Source organism: Rousettus aegyptiacus, unplaced genomic scaffold, assembly GCF_014176215.1.
Source record: "Rousettus aegyptiacus isolate mRouAeg1 unplaced genomic scaffold, mRouAeg1.p scaffold_m13_p_2, whole genome shotgun sequence".
NCBI classification, from domain to species: domain Eukaryota; kingdom Metazoa; phylum Chordata; class Mammalia; order Chiroptera; family Pteropodidae; genus Rousettus; species Rousettus aegyptiacus.
This window is the reverse complement of record NW_023416295.1, coordinates 165,541,058-165,561,838: the sequence shown is the minus strand read 5'-3', so window position 1 is coordinate 165,561,838 and position 20,781 is coordinate 165,541,058. Positions and strand designations below refer to the sequence as shown.

Sequence of the window (20,781 nt, the reverse complement as noted above, 5' to 3'; positions counted from 1 at the left end):
AAATTCTTTCTTCAAAAACAAAGCTTAGCGCCCAGGGCAGGGAAACTGAACACAAGACAGAACTCCCCGGAGGCAGAAGAGCACGGCGACTTAAATGGGACTGTTCCTGCCGCTTGGTATAAAGCAGGCGGGGTGGTATTTCACTCTCCGCCTCTTCCTTTAGGGGCGCCGACACTCAGGCCAAGGCTATGATTATAGAAACTATAAAAATACTTTAAAAATGCATTTGTAGAATGACGTAACAAAAATACTTGAATTCTTGTCTTCTTTTTTCCATTTAATCTAAAATGCCAAGTCTCATTTTATCTTCTGTTGTTAAAACATGAGTCGCAACTTCTGTTCCCAGGTGTTTTGGATGAAAATCCTAAAATGTATTCTTCCAAGCCTTTTTATAGAGTTCTCTGGATTTATTTTTTTTTTCAAAAGATACTCAGGGTCATCATCATGAGAATTAGTCCATGGGCCATACTGCTGTACAGCTACTGTCTGGGTCAACTAGAGTGTCCTTTGGAAAAACAGACTATCTCAGGTTTGCAATGCCTCCAGTAGTTTGCATTTTCTCTGCCTTTTCGTCCAGTTTTCGGGCCTTCTGCTGTTTTCAGTAGGCCTGTCTTCGATCTAGCAGACCCCTCCTTTGCTGTTTTTCTGTGGGCTTGAAAGCCAGATAACGAAAGATGTTGGAAATGCGAATTTTAGAAAAGAAGCAAAAAAGTGAGATTCTTGAGGCTCCTGTGAGTAAACTGCGAGAAATTTTGTGCTATCTATTTTGGTGGCTCAAAGGCCTTTTAAACCTCAGTTCCTGATTTGTGGTTTTGCAGAGAAGTGACTTCTGAATAAATAACATTTTCACTAACATTCCATGTACTTTACTTATCCTTAAAAAGGCCCTTATAATAAGTGAGATAGTAACTGATGTAAAAAGCACTTTAAAAAAGCATGAACTGTGGAACAGTATTTATCCCATGTATCTATAAAAAACACACGCACAGATGGCTAAATTGAATCAACCCCAATGTTTTATTTAATTTAAAGTTTTAAAAGGCAGTGGTTAAGCACATTATCTATGTGTATGTATGTGTACACACATACACATACATACACACACGCATACGGGTACACACTCATGCTCACTCACGCTTATGCTCACACACTCGCACTCGCGCACACACACACATGAAGCCAACCTCTTTTCAACTTTAGCCACTGATTAACTAGGCCCACCGTCGATTGCATGATTCATTTTCTACTTCATATGACCAATTTTAAAAGTAAAAATAAACCGCCTTAATCAGTTTAATAGTAACTATTTGTGTTTCTTTTTTTTTTAAATAAATAAGGTTACCATTAAACTGATCACATGGTAGAAAGGTAGAACACACACACATTGGCACACACACAGTCCCCAATTTAAAACGTGACATATGAATGACCTATATGTACAGAAGGGTGCCGCTGACGCCCCCTCACCAGCAGAGGCCACAAAAGAACTCGGGGATCCCTGCTCCCTCTGCCGGATTGGAGGACGTGTTCCTGGCACCCCGAGCTGGACCTCAGAATGCATGCTCCCCATGCAGTGATACAGATGGGGTTCAGTTCTATGGTACTAGTGTTCAGGTACATGAGGGAATAAATAGGCATTTGTAGCTGCCTCAGAACTAAACCATCACTTATAACTCTCTATCGGGAGAAATGTATTCTGAAGTTCTAGGTAGGTGACATACAAACTTTTAGAGTGTAATCGGTTTGCAGGTCTGGGGCTGTGTGTGTGTGTGTGTGTGCGCGCGCGCGCACGCGTGCGTTTCTATGTCTTTACAAAACTGAAATGAAGAGCGGGGCTAGGTGCATGGAGCAGCTGCTTGGCTTCCAGTCAGTCAGTCCTGATCTAACGAGTCACTTGCCTCAGCCCTTATTTAAGCAGCTCATTCTGCTGGTCACGTGCCTCGGTCCGCTGGAGGGATTCAGAGGGGGCAGCTCACACAAGTGAGAGGACGCGGCTAAATCTTCTGCTAAGAATCATGGCAAACAGATCTGCCAGATTCAACCGAGGCTGCTTTACAGAATGAAGTCCTTCAGTTCCATCCTGATGAAATGGAAATTTTTTTTCTGCTTCTAGCCCCTGCGACTCCGTCTAACTGCAGCTCTGTATGAATGCCTCGATATTGCAAAAAACACAGGATCACCTCTTAAATATGCTGGATTCTCAATGAGTAAACCAGTTAATGTGTTTCTAGCCAAAGCAAGGGCATAAATGTTTTAGAGAAAAGATTCCCCTGGAGCTACAGAGAAAAGATGCTGATAAAAGCAATATTGAGAGTTGAGCAGGTGATGCTTTCAGTCTGTGTCGGAGCTGGTCTCTTCGATGACGGAGTACTGGTTGAGTGCTTCCTCCAAAGGCGTTATTGTCCCATCGGGTTTTAGTCCCATTGGTTTAAGCAACTCCTCTCTGGAAGAAGAGAGAAAAGAGAGAGAGAACAGTATTCACCAGCATCACACACACATCCCGCCCCTGCCCACATCCACATCCTTTTAAAAAGAAAAGTCTTTAAAAAAAAACCAAAGTATTTTTCCTCAAGTTCTCTCTGTGTGTTTGTAACAGGAAAGATGAAAGGGGCATGGAAAGAAAAAGAGGGAGATAAAAGACTCATTCACACAGGCCAAACCTACTAAGCCAATTAAAAGTATAAAAAGTCAAGGTCTAAATGGGCTCAGGACAAGGAGCAGGTCTCTTCTGTTTTTAATAATTAACTTTCTTTTTTTTTCCTTTTGTGGATTCGTTTTAAGTTGAAGCTACCAAAATTTCACCTGCCCCAGTGGGCTAGGCATACAATTAAATGGCTGATTTGATATGTGTGATTTCATCTAATGGAATAAATCTGTCAGATCTGATTTGCCTCTCCAATCTCTTGTGATACATAAGTACTTATTGATTCATTTCAAATCAGCTGGCCTTCCCCAACTTTCTCCCCTTTCTTTCCTTCTCTCTCTCTTTTTTGTTTACTACCACTGCTTTTGTTTGTGGCAGTTTAATTATGGCACTGACAGCCATTTTAATCTCTTCAAAGCTCCCCAACTGCCTCTTTTCAGCTAATCCAATTATATCTACTCCACAAGTTACAGCCTCATCTAAAGATGATTAATTATTGATTAAGCCAATCAAAAAGCATTAGGAAAGATTTACTTAATCTTTTCATAGGCTCTTACTTATTACATGGAGATTACGGCCAATGTACCTGTTGAGTTGCTAACTCTAGTCCTCCCCACCCCCACAGTCAGCAGTGTGCTTTCAGAGCGGCCTGGATTGGCATGAACGACTTAAAACTTATTTCTCATGGAAACGGGTGTCGCCCCCTGAAAACACAGCTATAAGCAGGAACCCACACGGCAGCAGTTGGTGGGATCCGGAGTGAAGGGAAATGATAAAACCTCTTCTTCTGCCTCCCTGCTGTTGTCCCCTCAGGCCAGCACAAATAAGGGCCCCCTCCTGGGACGCACCTGCATAGCAGGTGATGGTGTGACAGGCACAGTGCAACACCCTGGGGCGGTGTAAGGGCAGCTCGGTGGTCACTGGATGAGCCAAGAGGCGCCGCATCAAGCAGCTCGGGCTCGCACCGGAAGACTATCCCTGAGAGTCTGAAAAAACGGAGTACAGTGGACGGCTGCCTGGCTAAGCTGAGGCTCCTGAATGTTATAAAGTAGGAAACGTGTCTTCTGATCCAAGAAATGGGGTCAGAGCTGTACAACTTTAAGTTGGAGGGGCCTTAGAGATCATTTAGTCCAACCCCCTCCTCTAATAAAGGAGACTGAGTGACTTACCCAAGGCCACATATCTAGCACACGGGGCTCCAGGACCCCTGCCCAGTGCTCTGCAGCACACCACGTCTGGATGAGCTGCTCTACCTGCACTGGCGGAGCGCACCCTGCATCTGGCTGTTCAATAAGTGCGTGCCAGGAACTATGCCACATACCGGGGGGCAAAGGAAGCCTGGGCACAGCTGCTGCCCTCGAGTGGGTGAAGCATATATATGAAAAGTAACTTCGAACATAACGGGGTAAAATGCTGTAAGAGAATCGCGGAGCTGTGACGGCTCCTGAGAATGCACAGACAGCACCAAGGAGGTGTCCTAAGCCAGGCAAAGCAGGCGCAGAGGATTTCAGGCAAGGGACACCGAAGGGCTCGGTGTGCTCCCATCTACTCGTGTGATTTTGCAGACCTTTTGGCCTATCAATTTGTCTCTGTGCTCTCATAAGGCTGTGCAAGGGCCCAGCGCCTGGGGAAGAGGTGACGGTCCCCGAGGGAGGGGCGGGAGGTAAGCCCGCAAGGGTAGTTTGGGGCCTATCAGTCAAGCGTCCTGAATACCAAAGCAAGGAGCTCGCGTTTCCACCTGTCGGATGCCTGGGCATGCTGTTCATGGGGAGCTCTCTCTGATAGCAAGTGTGGCAGATGCAGCGGAATAGGGGGAAACTGGCGGCAGAGAGACTAATCACTGAGACGTCACTGTACCAGCCTGTGTGAGAGGAGGCAGAAGGCTGGACCGTGGCTGTGACTGTGGGAAGAAAAGGCGACATTTCTGAGGTAGGTCTGTGGCCCACTGGAGGGGCCGGGGGTTGGCTGGTGAAGGAGAGCAGAGTGTCCCTGTGGCTTCCAGCTCGGATGACCATGTGGATGGTGACACCATTCACTGGAGCAAGAACACAGCCGATGAGGCAGATTTGGTGGGGGGATGCTGACATCTTTAGGACACAAAGAGCTTGAGGTCTTTGCGTGACAATCTGGTAGAAATGCTTAGTGGAGAGTTAGAGATAATCTGTTTCAACTAGAACTTCTCTCTACCTCTGATATACACTATACATACCTATGTTTTTATAACAGTTTCCTAGTTCTGATTGTGCTGAAGGACTTTGTCATATTGGACACTATTAATAACTGATACCAAAGGAAAAGGGGCCGATCTGCTGGGAAGGAAACATTAAGGGGTAAGAAAGTCCGAAGGTCTGAAGAGGTTGGTGGACTCGGCACCGGCAGGTGAGGTGTGGTCAAGGGGTGGCGCAGGCAGAAGTAGAATCAGCAGACGGGACTAGAGGAAGTCCGCCGGGAGGGCCGGCCTGCTGCGCGGGCGCACCTTCGCGCCGGCCGCCACCAGCGGCAGCGCACTGCTCCGCCAGCAGGGCGGCGCTGGGCTGCGGCCCGCCGCAGAAGCCGCGGGCCTTCTCCAGCGTTCTCAGTCGCGCCCAGCAGCACGTTCAGAGTCCACGGGTTTCATCTCTACTCCCTAATCCAATTTTACAATGGAAATAATTAAGAACATTAAATAAGTTTTATGGCCAAATTGTGGGAATTCATCTATAGAATAAAGGACCCCACATTTTAACTCCCACTTGTGAACTGTTCTTCCCAAGCATTTGTTTTCCAGGTTCTTTGTGTGATCTCACTCCTCCACTGACGCCGAGGTTCCTCTAAGAGTGTCATTTTCTTTCCCACACGGCCCCACGGAGAGGTGTAGGAGAGGTGTCAGCGAGACGTGGCACATAACCATACGTTCGTGCAAATGAATTAAGGCAGCGATGTGATGGAGTGGAACAGAGAGATCTGGAGCCAGGAAGTCTGTTCCACTTCCCGGCTGCGTGATCTTAGGCAAGTCTCTCTCTGAATCTCAGTTTTCCCATCTGTCAAGTGGGGATGATACTACTAGCTCTACCTATTTCCTAGTGATGTAAGGAGTAGCATTAGTACTGCTAGTGGTAGTAGTAACAATAATAATGTAGATGAAAGAGTTCTATGAACTGCGAAGGCGTCCTAAATATTACTACTGTGGTATAAATAAAGACACATACATGTTTGGCTTTAGAGTAAGACAGCCCTAGGTTCTAATCGTGGATCCACCACTCATTAGCAGTAAGACTTTGAACTCTCTGAACTTCAATTTCCTTATCTGTTGAACTGGGATAGGAATACCCACCTCACTGAGTTGTCATGAGAGCAAAAGGCCATACATAAAAAGTGCAACGGTGGGACTGTAGTGGGAACCCACAAGTTACATTTCCTCTCTTGTATGTGCTTATGGAAAGCTTCCCCAAACTTATTAGGGCACCCTTTGGAAATTAAGTAAGGGAAGAATATGCAGAAGCAAAAAGACATGGTCCCTGTCCTCAAGAAGCTTTTAGTCCAGAAGATAAAACACACATACATTAAACAATATTAAAAGAATTACAGAACAGCAGATCAACAAGCTTGAGATGATTAACAGGCAGAGCCCTGCTTTCCCTAGCTTGATGGTCATAACTCAAATTTGTTCGAAGGTGATCTCTTGTCCTCTTTGGAAGCGGAAGGAGAGAAGTTCACTTACAGATATGACTTATTTCTATGGACCCCAGGCTTACTTTTCAACCTCCATCTCCACATTTCTGCTCTTCTTCTCTATCATACAACTAACAGCCCACAAATAGCAAAATGAAATCTTTGCTCTAGAGACTCATTTCTAAAAGGTCTGATAAAAGGCCTGGTTATACTACACTGTTTCATTTTGTAAGTGCTGTTATATCTAGATTAGCAAGATATGGACAGAGAATGAGAAACATTAATGAATACACAGAAATGTAATTCTACCAGTCATATGGGCTATGTACATGTGCCAGGGACACAGGAGGATAGAGGGGTGCTGATCACAGGCTCCTTGCAGGATGTAGACTCAGGGCCAGCAGTGATGGACACGGATTCATGGGGAGAAAGGCATCTCAGAGCAGAAGAATTAGTCAAGCGAAGGCACAGAAGCAAGAGTTAGTTGTGTGCAGGGACTGGCAAGCAGAATGGCTTGGCCGAGGTAAAGGAAAAAGAAAGCTCAAAACAGATACGGGGTACAAAAGAGAATCTGAATGGAGACTTTGAAATCCTAGGTTCACAAGTCGATTATAGTACAGAGGTATTTTTGTCTTCCATTTCAAGGGCCCTACATTTAAGAATTTTTTTTTACTGAAAACAATTCTCATTACAAAGTTTGAAAGCTGTAAAACAATAGTGCCCTGATACATGAAAAAGAAAACGTTCTATGCTTTAATTATACTATTTCCATATCCCTATGTGTCTAGCACAGTGCCTTGCAGATACCAGATCCTCAGTAAGTGTTCCTAAACTAAATTTAGTTTTAGTTGATACTATCTTGCACCTAAACAGAAAGGAAATGTATGGTCTTTTATGGGACTCCTAATAAACCACGACCAAGAGAAAAGCTAGATCCTTGGGTAGAAGATGCACTTTCATCATCAAGATCCACATGGTTAGGAAAGGTATTAGCATTCTACAGGAAAATCTGCATAATGCTTTCCCGGGATTTCTTATTCTTGACTAGACTGTGAGCAACTTGAGGGCAGAGTCCATGTCTTATCTGGCTGTGATTCGCGTAAATAGTATAGGATGAGGCACATAGGAGGTGCTCGATACATGTTTACTGAAAGCATACAATACATGTGTCATGGCATAAATGAGAATGGTAGAGAACCACTTGTCAGCAGTCATTCCCATATTATTTCAACTGTAATTATTTCCCTGATGAGTCAGTGTCATCAGACATTCTGACAGTCCAGCGGAAGTCAGGCCCCTTTTGTACCATAAAGCCTGGAATTCCCAGCCACTAACTGGTGTAGATTCTGCTTCTACGTTATACATGGGGGATCAGTAGGTCTAGAGTCTAGTCTCTGATCTTCTTCTAACTTGCTGGGTGTCCTTGGGCAAGTCATTTCCTTCTCTGGGCTTGATTCTCCCCAACTATAAAATGAAAGGGTTGGACAAGATGATCCCTAAGATTCTATTCTAATTCTAAACATAAATATTAGGCTACTAAGTAATTTTAATCTATTTTAAAAGCTGCTAGGTTTTAAAAGATTAAAACTCAATACTGCTAAGTTTTTGTTTTTAATCAATATATTCTAAGCCTGAGTCAAACACAGCATCCTACCTAATTGTCAATGACGTATACCAAGACCTCTGCAAAACTATCAGCAGATGATTAGAATGATTACAAAAGTAAATCAAAGCAATGGCAAGGGTTACAAGGAAAGATCTAAATTCAGTCATGGCCCTCAATAAACAGGCCATTTCATGAAGTTACTGGTCCTAAATTATGAAGGTTCCACCTAAAAAGGATAGCTAGGTGTCAGATATATGTGTATCATGGTTAAACAAAGATATTGTATACTGAAATGTGCATCAGGATTAAGATATTCAGAGAGCAACAACTCCTTCATACTTACCTTCAATGCTATACACAGGCCTTAACACAAGTTAAGACTGCCCTCGTTATCATCAAAAAGTACAGTGATGTCTACTGGATAAAGAGCCCATTCTAGGCACTGTGACAGTATCATGGCGGGCTTCTCATCTGATCAGGCATCTGGCCAGGGAAGAGATAAGCCTCCAAGAATGTTCAACTGGAACGAAACATCATTTAGAAATTTGATCTTACTAAACGATAAGGAACCATAATCTATAAGGGCTTGGCCAGGCACGAGGACACAGATAAAGCACGTCCAAGGAAGGATACCCTCTTTTGCCCCAGCCTAGCCCTTGGGACTGCTAATGGAAACCAAAAAAATACTTCCTTAAGGATTTAGGGGTGGGAGATGATGGAATTTATACCATATTTAAATTTTTCTGGTCTGTTGTTTTTTGCCCCAGATATATTTTAACATTTTCCTGTATGGTTCTCTGGGATCCCTGGGCTTATATAACTTCCCAGAACCTTAAAAAAGGTTCTACTTTTTAGGACTTCTGGTTCCTACTGGTTCCAACTCCCCCAGAAATGACAGTGCAATATTGGGGCTCAGATGCTAACATACCCAATCGCACATTATCGAATAGGCCAGATGTGTATGTGTATAAAACACCTTACTTGACCTGGAAGCAAGAGAATACTCTTGCCCACAGCACATGTTTTTGTGCAATACAAACAAAGCATTCAATTCAAGTGTACTTGTTGAAAAACAGGACATAATTAAGCAGTTGGAAAAATGCATTCTTGTTTCCCACTTGCAGATCTCCCAAGAGTCCCTTCAAATTTACCTATACGAGTTTCAGCTTCCCGCTTGCCACTTAGCTTGATAACGACTCAAAAATCATTCCCTTGTTTTCAAGGGCTCTTCTTTCTTGTCTGCTCTGTGTACTACAGGGCAGTATTGACACATGGAATTAATGACAGGGTCTGTAATGAAACAACAGTCATGCAAACACCGGTCTGCTCTTTTGATAAAACAGCATGTTAGAGACCTATTCACCTCCCTCTAATTGAGTACTGCATAATAGTTCCGATCCTTTTATGTAACATATTTTGTTCTATGATTAGAAAGGAAGAAAAGGGGGGGAAACTATGAGGCATTGCTTCCTTCAGTCACCCCCTGATTAATTCTGTTTTTAATGAGGGTGGCTGTTATTTAGGCAGGTTCTCTTACATACTTGTTTTGTTGACTTCTGTACAATGTATAACAAAACCCAGGATGGGATAATTGGGAACCATTTCTTTGGCACAGGGATTCCTGCTCTTAATGTAAGGTTGGCTTGGCAAAAAGAACCCAGACATTTTAAATTAGCCATTTCATATTTAATTCCTTTTCACATTTGAAAGATAGGATGAGAAACAGGTATATAAATAAAGCCTTTTAATTAACACAGAGCTCTTCGAAAAATGCCTGTTAGAATGGAGCCTGTGATAGCCCGAAGAAAGATGCTCTATAATCTTTGCTATAATTCAATGTCTGAGAGTGCATCTTATTTCAGGATTTCAGCATCACTGAAATAGTCCATAATCCACTGAACTACAATGGATTTCCCAGTAACTTGTGATATTCCTGTGTTTTTCATCCTTTTTTTCTAACAGAAATAATATTTATCACCTTTGGCCCTGGCCCTGGTTAGCATGTTCAGTTACATGGTGTCCTTCGGACCTCGATCCTTCACCTTTCATTATACCTTTTGTCTAATGGCTCCCTGGTGCTGACTGACAGGTTATACTGATTTTTCACTAAGCCACTAAACCAGTAGGTAGGAGGTATAGGGTGGTTTTTCCATAGCAAATTCTAGGTCTTTGGGCTGCATTTTCAAAAATGATTCTGAGGTCCTTCCCTCAGCCCTCACCATCATGCTTTGGGATTAGATACAATTGGGAAGGTAAAACATAGAGCATAAAAATATCATTCCCAAGACAAATGGATATGGCATATTGTTCATACTATGTCCTTTGACTTTGTAAAAGCAATTGAGAGTTGCCGAAAAAGTCTTTTTGAAGTTGTTTTCTTAATGTGATCACGCCAAATATAATACCTATAATCATTCATTTCAAAATAGTTAAAAGACCTTATAGTAACCTAGAATCATAGCAATTTTATCGGTTTACTTTGTATAAAGTTTGCTTGCTTATTTATTTGTTTATTTATTTATTTACATTTGATATAAGCTATTTAGCACCTGACCTGATGGTTGAGAAAAAGCAGGAATACATGTTCTCCAAATCTTAATTTTCTTCTCAGGTACATATGCTTATAATCTGTCTCTGTGCTTTGAATTTGTTTAAAATTTAGAATGTTTTATTAAAAACAATCAGACTGATTATTTTTTGAGACAAATTTCTGAGAGGTGTTGATAATTTTCAAATTATATATTAATTATATATTAATTTAAAAAATAATATATATGATCTAGAGTCTGAAGACTAAAAACTGAGTCCTGACTATGTCATTAACCAGATGCCTAATCTTGGGTCAGTCATTCAATCATTGGTCCCATTTACTCCTCAGTAAAATACCTCTTGCCCTATTTAATGCCATTTTAATGATCAATGGAGATAATATATATATATATATATATATATATATATATATATATAAACACTTTTTAAACTTTATAGCACTATATTTGCTACCTACCCCACATTAAACAGCCTGTTTAAAATATAAAGTGTTTAGGGATAGTGCTAGAAGAATAAAATTCAATTTTATACTTAAGTAAAGGTGTTCTTTACTATTTCTTGGTAATTTCTCTATGGAGCTTTTCTATCCTATTGTCTAAATTAGCAAAACAAATATTAATAAGAGGTCAGCATGCCAACTGACACTGTTAAATAAAGCAGTAGAAACAGAAGTTCCTACATGCTCTTCCTACATAGAAAAAGACTCAAAAGTTAAAGAAGTGGGGTAACTAAGAGCAAGTAACCAACGGAGATTATTATCTGATGTTTCTCTTATAGACAGAGGCCATTTCAGCTAGTGCTTAACCCAAGAGCTCAAAGTAGTCATTCCTACTACAGAGTTAAAGGACAATGGCTATTGATAGGCACTACAAAGGTAGCATGACATCTCACTTAAGAGTTGTCTAGCCAGACAAAGGACCTTCTATAACCTAAAGACATACAATATCAAGTTTCTCAAATTAATCCTCCTTTGCCACTTTAAAGGTATATTAATTTAACTAGATCCAAGTTCCATTAATCGAACTTCCAAGCAACTTTACAATGTATTTTAATGATGCAGAATAGTGCTAATAGAATTATAATATAAGCTACAGATGTAAGCCATATATGCAATCTTTAATGTTTTAGTAGCTACATGGAAAAGTAAGAAAAGACAGGTAAGTGACTTTTAATATATTCTAACCCAACGTATCAAAAATAGGATTTCAATGTGAAATCCACATTAAACAACTGAGATATTTTATTCTCTTTTTGTACAGTTTTGAAAATCTGAGTATTTAACACTTAAAGGACATCCCAATTCAGACTAACCACATTTTAAGTGCTCAACAGTCACGCAGAGCTGGTGGTTATGATGGACAGTGGAGACCTAAAAAATTTTCCGATGGAAACGATCACGATCTTTATACTTTCCTACCTACAACAGATTGCACAGTGCTTTAAAAATTAGACCAAGCTTCTGAAATGTACCTGGAAAGCATTTCCTGGACTAACTCATCAAAAATGGTGGGTACAATCAGTTGTTATTTTTGTAAGCAGAATAAAGTGTCCTAGTTGTAAGGAAAAAGTTATATATTTAGTACTTTTCAGCTATAAATCACCTGCTTCAGCTTTAGTTAAGTTTAAAAATAATCTTTGAATTAAAGGGAACTATTCCTATATTTGGTACCTGCATTTATTAGGAAAGCCATATCCCGAATACTATACAACGGCTGGCAATACATAAATAAATAAAAATTATTTAATAAGGAGTAGATAGGAAAAGAAATGGGAAAACAATTATTTATATAAATGTAAATTTTAGAGGATTTTGGTAGCATATATAAGCAAAAAGGCAATGTACCTTGTTAAACAGTGATGGGGTAAGGGTGGGGTATAAGATTAATCAGTCCTGGTTCCAATTACGGAACTAAAGGGGATTAGAAAAGTCAAAAAAATTTTTGAAATATTATTTTCCTTGGTTAGGCAAGCTCAGGCTAATTGATCCGCTCTCCTCCTTTTTGGAGGAGGCTGCGTTATTATATAGGAGTTGTGTGCTGTAGCTAAGGTGAATGCAATTGTATTAGCTACACTGGACTTGCTCAACTACATCCAATCTCCATTCTAATCTCCCGTTTAAATTGCGGGGGCCTATTTTTTTCTAATTCAGAGAGGAAAGAGGAGATGGAGAGGCAGGCAAATTTCGTCCCCTTTTCCACCTCTGCTCTCACATGAAAAATGTCAAATGATGCTTTCTATTATCTCATGCCTCATCTTTAATGCTTATATTTGATAAATATTATAATTATCTGTCCATACTAAAGGAATTATGTACCCTGATATTTAAATAAGCCAGTCATGGGCCATAGTGCCTTTAGAGAATTTCTTTCCTGAATTTTATGATACCTGGCCAAGAAGTAGAACTGCCAAAAGTATAAAGTCTTACGCCATATAGGCTATTTAATAGAGCAGAAGACTGACCTTCAGATTTGCGAACAGCTGCATTCAGTATTTTATCACACACTGGGGAAACCACAGGGTACAAGGCACTGTACTAGCCAGACATGATGGGGTTTATAGCACTCAGATTATCCTCAAACTCTTAAAGGCCTCCACTTCCACTGCGAATCCCCTTATCTACGTCTGTCACAAGTATAATCCTTAGACTTAAAAATAAATAAACCATTTGAAGTACTACCAAGTCAACTGGTACTCAATGGGAAGAAAATGTTTGAGCACTAATCTCTCCAGTGTCCTTGGAAATCTAGCTGAGATAAAGCTGCTAAGATGGTGAACTCCCTGAGGTAGTAGCTATGTCCAGCAGAGAGGCAAAAATGGAAATGTAATTTTTGCATTGGTGGTTTTACAGTTTTGGTAGTGAACATCATCTATATCCTACACCAGGCTCAGTAACAGTACTTGGCATGACCAACCTTAGTCATCACTTTGGTAAGTGATTTGGCACGGGCCACTGTTGACTAACCACCATCCTGGTGCAGGTCCTTCACATCTGCTCTCCTATGGATGGAAAAAAGGAAGTGTCTAGTGTCCATTCACTGGCCACGTCACCTCCAACCCTATCCTTTACTCACATGCCTTTCACTTCAGGCCCAGGAGAAAGTGATTTCATTTTTGAGAAGGAAAGTTAATCAGACAAAGCTACAGGACACTCTTAGCACAATATAGACCTGGTGGGATGCAGAACATTCTTAGAGTGACAGCTGAGGGAACTGACCAGCAGCACACTGCTGAAGAGGATGATCAGGAAATGTTCCGGCAAACACTGACTCTGACAGACAGACACAGTAGCACAATGGACAGAGCAAAAGTCTTGAGTGCTGGAAAGTGAAGTTCCTAGTCTCACTTAATTATGAAGTTAGAAAGAGAATGTATGTGAAGTGTTCTGTAAACTGTTAAAGGAAATAGATTATCACCAGACATTAGTTTGGAAATGTTTGGGGCAATTCTTTGGGCCTTGCTTCCCTTAATGATAAATCTGATAACATATTAATCAAATAATGATAAAACAACCTGAGCTTTTTGGAAGAGAGATGTAGTACGTGAATATCAAATATTATTTATCTTACTAACAACAATAAGTTTCCCTCTAACTGAATGAAGTCATTTCTCCATTTGCCTATTAAATACCTCTTATACTTCAAGGATCAACACAAATGTTTCCTTCTCTGCGAAACAGTCCCTGATGCATCCAGACAGAATGAACTGCTCCTTTTCCTGGGTGCTTACAGTTCAACACAGACCTTATTTTGTCATTGTTTTCTTCTACTATGTGTTCTAGAACAGATTACGGCCATTTCCCTCACTAAAATGTGAGTTTTCCGAAGGCAGAGACTATCACATTCACCTCTGAATCTCCCTCATTTTTCTAGCACACTGCCTTGCACAGAGTAGCTGCTTAATCAATGTTCCCTGAATTGTACTGCATTTAGTCTGCTTCGGCTTTATGGCATCTTGTTTACCTAAAAACAAAAACAAAAACAAAAACAAAAGACCCCAAAACAAAAAACAAAAACCCAAATCCAAAACCAACAACAATGAAAAGACAGAAGAAACTTAAGACGAACATGTAAGATGTATAAAGAATGGCTTCATTCTTTGCATTCCTGCTTTGGAACGCCCACTGCCGATCTCCACACAGTTTTGTCATTGATTATTATTAGTGAGAGCAAATGTTAGAAAGCACATAAAGGCAAACAATGTAAAAAACCACCATACGTCATGCAAAAAGTCCATGATTTAGGACTATTCTCAAAGCTGCCTTTAGCCTCAGCTTTCATGGCAAAATCAGTATCATCAAAGCCAACACAAGACATATTTGCTCTGCTTTATAAGTGCTAAAATCACGGTCACTTTCAGACTGAGTCGGGCATATACCTGCTGGCTGTCTCCGAGCAAGCACATACCTTCTCTGAGGCACAGTTTAAATCAAGTGGAAGCTTGGGTATTTCAAACTTGATGTTCATGTGTTTATTTGTTGGCAGCTTCTAAAATATGTGAATTTCCCTGATTACAAGGAGAAGGACCTAGCACTATTGTCCGTCTCTATTATAGAGATGCCTTATGAAATGGTCCTGTCTCTTTCCGTAAGTCAAGTACCAGGATCACACTGCATTATCTTAGGCAGTTCCTTCCGCCATCTCCCACTTTCCTAGCTTGGAGTTTACTCTTCCAGGGTATATGGGCCAGTCGAACAGTATTTCTGTTATCTTTTAAGAACTCATGTTATTGAAATAATTTATGAAAATGACATCTATGCAATCAACTGGTTTAGTGTCCTAACACACTAAATAACATGTTTCCCTCCGGTCCCTGATACCACCTCCCCCTCCTACTAGAGGAGCTCTGCTGGTTCTCAGCCTGTTGTACTTACACCACTGTGTTTCTTTAGCTACATCAGGTCCTTTTGGAAACGGCCAAACACAAATCTTATTTTTATACATTCATTTCGAACCCGTTATTCTGCCTCCTATAGGTTTGCATAGCAATATCTTATATTTGTGAATTCCTTCAGAGAAGGAATATGTCTGCTTTATACAGAAGTATGGAGAATGTCATTTGCCAACAGATAACAATGTCTTTCGAAGACTGTGAGCATAGTCACTGAGCTACAAATTCTAATCTTCTTGGGAAGGGATGAAAATGTAAAAAGACTCGCTGGAAGTCACTAAGTAGATGACAAAGCTACTTACTTCTAAATAACTTCTACCATAGTACCATCACACTCCCCTCGCCAGCCTCTTGTTCTTAAACATTTCTACTCCAAGCCTCCTGCTGTGCTCTTAGGCTCTGTTTCTGCTACACCTTTCCCTTCACAATGGTTGGATTTGCCATTCTAGTTGCTACTTTTCTTGAGTGAGGGATACTAGACTTTACATAGTTGTTGTGAAGAAGATGAACAAAAGATATTCACCTTTAAGTGGCAGTTGCCACCAACACACAGAAGCACTCACTCAAGATGACTTAAAGGAGACAGTGACTCAATGCATGAATGAAAAATAGCGCAATTTAGGCAAGTGTGAAAGGGATTAATATTTTCCAATAACTCCTTCGAGATGACTAGTTGTTGATTAGTATATGTTTGATTTGATTATTTTCAAAACTGGGCATTTTTGGAGGGGAAGGAAGTGTGAGGCAAGAAGGAAAGGGGAGATTGTTTTTGGAACCCCTAATTAATAGAAACGCCTACTTTCAAAAAAGCCTTCTTTAGAGCTATTCCTTTTCACTTTTTCCTGTTGGGTGCATGACATTTTAGAATTCTTGGCTTCAGCAGCAACCCAAAAAGATAGAACTGCAAACTTGCACATCAAAAAAGAAAAAAGAAAAAAAGCATCATGATTTGGAACAAAAACCAAAACAGACTAAAACAAAAAATACAAGCAGCAGCAAAATCGCTGGACCTAACTCACAGCATCTTTTTGAAGACAGGGAGGTTAGTGGGTTAAATATCGCAGTGATCTTAGTTACTACCCTAACTTGGAGAGTTTACATGTTTAAGGATGCACATCCAGAAGCGGCACATGTAGGAAAACCATGGTAGCCAAGAGATCTGAACTACTGCTGCCGGGGCCACCCTGTTCCAATCAGCATGGATTTCCAGAGTTGCTGTTCTATGGTAACTCTCAGTGAGAGAGACAAAGAAATAGAACATTTTTAGAAACCAAGCAAAAAATGGATGGGAATACAATACCTGGAAAGTTTATCAAGCATGTTGACAAGTTTCATGGCTTCATATTCTTTTTGTTCTTCTGTCATTTCATCTATAGGGTTTGGCATTGGTTCCTCTAAATGACCAGTGATAAGATTAATGCTACAAAAAGAAAAAAAAGTTATGCTGTATGTTTTAAAATTATGCTCTTTCTATTCTTTTCTGGTCCAAGTTGTAAGTTATAATAAGAAAGAGTATAATAGCCAAAAAATTGGCAATAATAGCAATTTTATGATATAGAACTGCTATGGGAACTTTAAAAATTTACTTTCCTACTAATTTGCTTTGGGAAATGAGTCCTAACTATTGTTTTTAAAAAAGCAAAACTAACTTTTTTAAAAAAGTCACAGCTGCTTTTTAAAAATATGAAATTTGATTGGTGCCGATAGGGTAAATATCCTTGGATGCACAGCTTATTCATTAATTATTAGGGGACAAATGATTTCAGAGAGAGAGAAATCCATTTTGTGATACAGCATAAAACAAGTATGTCAAAAAAACTGGAAAAATGATGACAGAGAGGCTGGAATCTGAAAATGAAAGCATGCCGATTTATAATCTCAGGAAATTAGTCCATTAGTGAGACCACAGAAGGCAATGAGTGTTTAAATAATAAAAGATAAAGCAGAAGAACAATTTTAATTAGATTTGATCTGATCTAGATTAAAAAAAAGGAATGAAATCTAGCCTAGCCAGAAACAGGTATACCATTTGGCTTTCTGGAAATAGATTTAATAAAGTACTTAAAATGAGTACGTTCCATAAAGTTTGTATGAAGTTCTAATACTAAACAAGCTATCCTCTTAGATAAAAGCCAAACTATTTTTTTTTAGGAAGTAAAAGATAATTCTTTCAATGGCTGCTAAATATCTATGTTAAACATGTTTCTGGAGAAGCAAATGATCATAGCATTCTGTATCAGCCAAATGCAGATGGTTTGTTTTTAATCATCAAATGAAATATCCCTGCAAACAGCAAATTGCTAACAAATTGCTTTCTAGGGTCTACAAACACAAATGCTTTCAGAGGCCAGTCCTTTGAGATAAGCAAATGAATGAATTGGTCAAGTATAAACGATGTGGAGGGTTGGGATTGGGGTAAATTGGAGAACAGCGCTAGTCTAAATGCGGGCCAAAACAAAGACACTGTGATCAACTAGGTCCTCCCTCTGGCGGCTAGCTTACAAACCTGCGTTAAGACTTTTACTTGGGTATGTTAACCTTTACTGACCAGGGTTTTTCTCATCTCGAGTAAGGGCAAGGCCACTAGGTACTATTATAAAAGAGTTTCTGTTTGTTTGTTACATTTATCAGAGGCTACATGACATACAGATTCTTGTGAAAGGACTCAGTGCTCACCATCCTCAAAAATGGATCTGTTATGTTTTGCTATTCTTGCATAAGACCTACGTCTACAGCCATGGTTCAAACTTTTTTTTCCTTCAAAGCAGTGGACCACCATCCCTTCCCTTTCTTATTTAACCAGTGATATCTACACAGGTAGATAAAATAGATAAAAGTGGAACTGCTCAGGCAGAGGAGGGGATGGGGATGGCCGAGGACCCCTTCTGTCTGTCTGCACTCACTTGCTTCCTCTTAAGGTAGCCCCTCAGGCACTTTCAGCAACTGCACTCAGGAAACAGTCTGAAACCCAAGGCTTGTCAGTGATTCTTAGCCTTGACTGTACACCAGAAACTTTAAAGAAAAGGCATGAGTCTAGCCTGAAACCAACTACATCTGTATATATATTTTTTAAGTTTTCCAGGTGATTCTGATTCACAACAAGCTAAGAACAAAGGACTGGAGTGCCTTCTGACGCTGTGTACTACTACTTCCTCTCCTCTTTTTCAGACGCTCATAAGAGAAGAGAAAAAGGCCTCCAATTAGCGGCCATTATCAAAAACGCTGAATGGAGTCATCATATTTCCCAAAAGTCAAGCACAAAGAGGACCCAGACCAGGCTTCTGAGAACTACAGTTTTTAAGATGTCTCCAGATGCTACACTGAAAATGTAATTCTACCACCCATTATTTGCTTAGGCATGTAATATCAGGACACATTTTCACTCGTATCTCTTCTGCCACCTGCTAAATCAGAAAAACAACTAGTCTTATAAATGAGTTAAGGTACTTATTATAGGCACATATCACTTTCTGAGCAAAGGAAATCAGGTATTAAGAAAGTGTTAGGGAAGGCAGATGTAGATCATATGCATTTTGTCTGAGTAAAGGCTTCTCTCAGGTTCTGTGGAGGGGTAATTTAAAAATCAGATCCAAAGACTATTTTAGAATATGATGACATTAGCATAAGCCACCATGTGCCTCACAAGAAAAATGTGTCAGGATGACACACTGGTAAGCTCTGTGGTATTGTGGGTGCCACAGAGTACAAAGGTCAGGATATGAATTCCTGGATTGGGGCACATTTGATTCTTTTCTTGGTTCTTTTAAGGGTTGAGTGGAAATGATGTCTGTTTTCCATAAGCTGGTCTCAAGTCCTCTGCTGCTAAAATGACTTAATGGCTTGCTCTGAAATTAGCTACTAAAGTCATAAAATTCTGTGCTCATTGAGCATAAAAGCAGCGGCTAGAAATTCATTCTTACAGAGAAAGAACTTACCATACTTTATCCACATGGAGTAAGGCATTCCAACCCCCCAAAATCACCTCAGGGATTCAGGTTTCAATTTTTCCTTTAAAAAGACATCCCCCACCCCACCCCTGCCAGGTACTCAGAAGAATGTAAGCAATACCACAGAAAACACAAGTTGGGGCACTGAACTGTGCCACTATTTTATGGGAAAAATGCCAACGTGCTGGGGGCAGGAGGTAGATTTGGACACTGTCTCCTCTCTTGCTCCCCATTTCAAACCAGAGGAAAAAACAAATAATAGTCACCAGAATAACAATGATATGAGCTTTCGTAAAATAGGTTATTTTCAATTGAATGAACATTTGTCACCTTTAAAACCTCAAATATTATAGTTTGAGACTTAACTTTCCAGGTTTCAGGATATTAGCACCATGAAATTCTGGGGTTAGTTTTATTTTGTTCCAAGATGCTGAGAGTTTTAAGATGTTTTAGGTATGCTAATTTCGGTAGATATTTTATTGGGCAATTTTATATCTCTCATGATATTTATTTATTTATTTGGCGAGGCAATCCTTGGTTGACCTTACAGATTGCAAGTACCTTGTCAGTTTACAATCCCTTATTTTTTTATTTTTTACACCTATAGAACCTGGTCTTCCTAGGTGGTCTCTCATCCAAGTACTAACCAGGCCTGAACCTGCTTAGCTTCTGAGATCAGATGGGATTGGTCATGATTTTTTATAATAAGGTATAATGCACCTTGTTTCTGTTCCCCTCCCTCCTATTCCTAAAACTCTATCCTGTGATTATGTTTGTCTTCCAGTGAGGTGACAAGAAGTATCAAACTCTTATTGTGGTATTTGAGAATTTTGTATTACATAAGACCATAGTATGAACTGAGAGCAGCTGTGGGCATGGGGACAAAAGGATTAAGGCATACTAAGAAGGCATGAGCATGTGAACGTATGCATAAAAACTGAAATGTATTCCAAGACTTCTGCTCTTTCTTCAAATTGTTGTTACATCTGGTCAATATCGACACTAGGTCACTTAACAAAAAGAGCCCTGAGCTATATGAAAGTTAACTTCAGTCTCTAACAAGTGTAGATTAAGTTCTGCTCAAAGCGCTCTGGTTAAAGAAGGGGCCGACCCCTCCAGTGCAAGGCAGCTAAGATGAACAGAAGGGGTCCACTGTTAAATCAAAGGTGCTTGTGCCTGGTATGAAGGGGGCCACAGACCCTCAATTCCATCAGTCAGTTGCCATGTGAGAATGCTATCAGAACTTCTACTTTTTTCAAAGGAGCTAATAATCTAAATTTTCACCTGAACCATCTGAATTCTAGATGTTGGCAAGTAACAAAATGCAAATATCCAGTGCAACATGGGGCAAGTGGAGCAGAACCTACTGTGGGCTAAATCTAGGGTGTGGCCTAGCATCTGCAACCTCCAGGAAAGAGACCAGGGGCATTTGTGAGCCCAGACTAGGACAGAAGGGGGCAGGTAGAATGGGAAAGGAAGCATTTCATGCAAAAGAA

General features: G+C 40.3%; 1 protein-coding gene across 6 annotated transcripts in view; it reads right to left on the bottom strand.

Moving 5' to 3' along the window:
• Nucleotides 1-994: 994 nt before the first annotated feature.
• Nucleotides 995-20,781, bottom strand: part of RIC8B (RIC8 guanine nucleotide exchange factor B) — an 89,665-nt gene continuing 69,878 nt past the window's right edge. The window contains exons 9-13 of one of the 6 annotated variants that reach the window (XR_004955808.1): nt 16,639-16,758; nt 13,364-13,448; nt 9,053-9,191; nt 8,245-8,421; nt 995-2,443 (exon numbers count right to left, since the gene is read on the bottom strand). Coding sequence is in view for 3 of the 6 variants with exons in the window: in XM_016148073.2 (XP_016003559.1) it covers nt 2,332-2,443; nt 16,639-16,758 (232 nt within the window). In the remaining 3 variants the exon portion in view is untranslated. Of the gene's footprint in view, nt 2,444-8,244; nt 9,192-12,595; nt 13,449-16,638; nt 16,759-20,781 lie in introns of those variants that run through there. The other 5 variants (XR_004955807.1, XR_004955809.1, XM_016148073.2 and 2 more) reach the window with 5 other exon arrangements.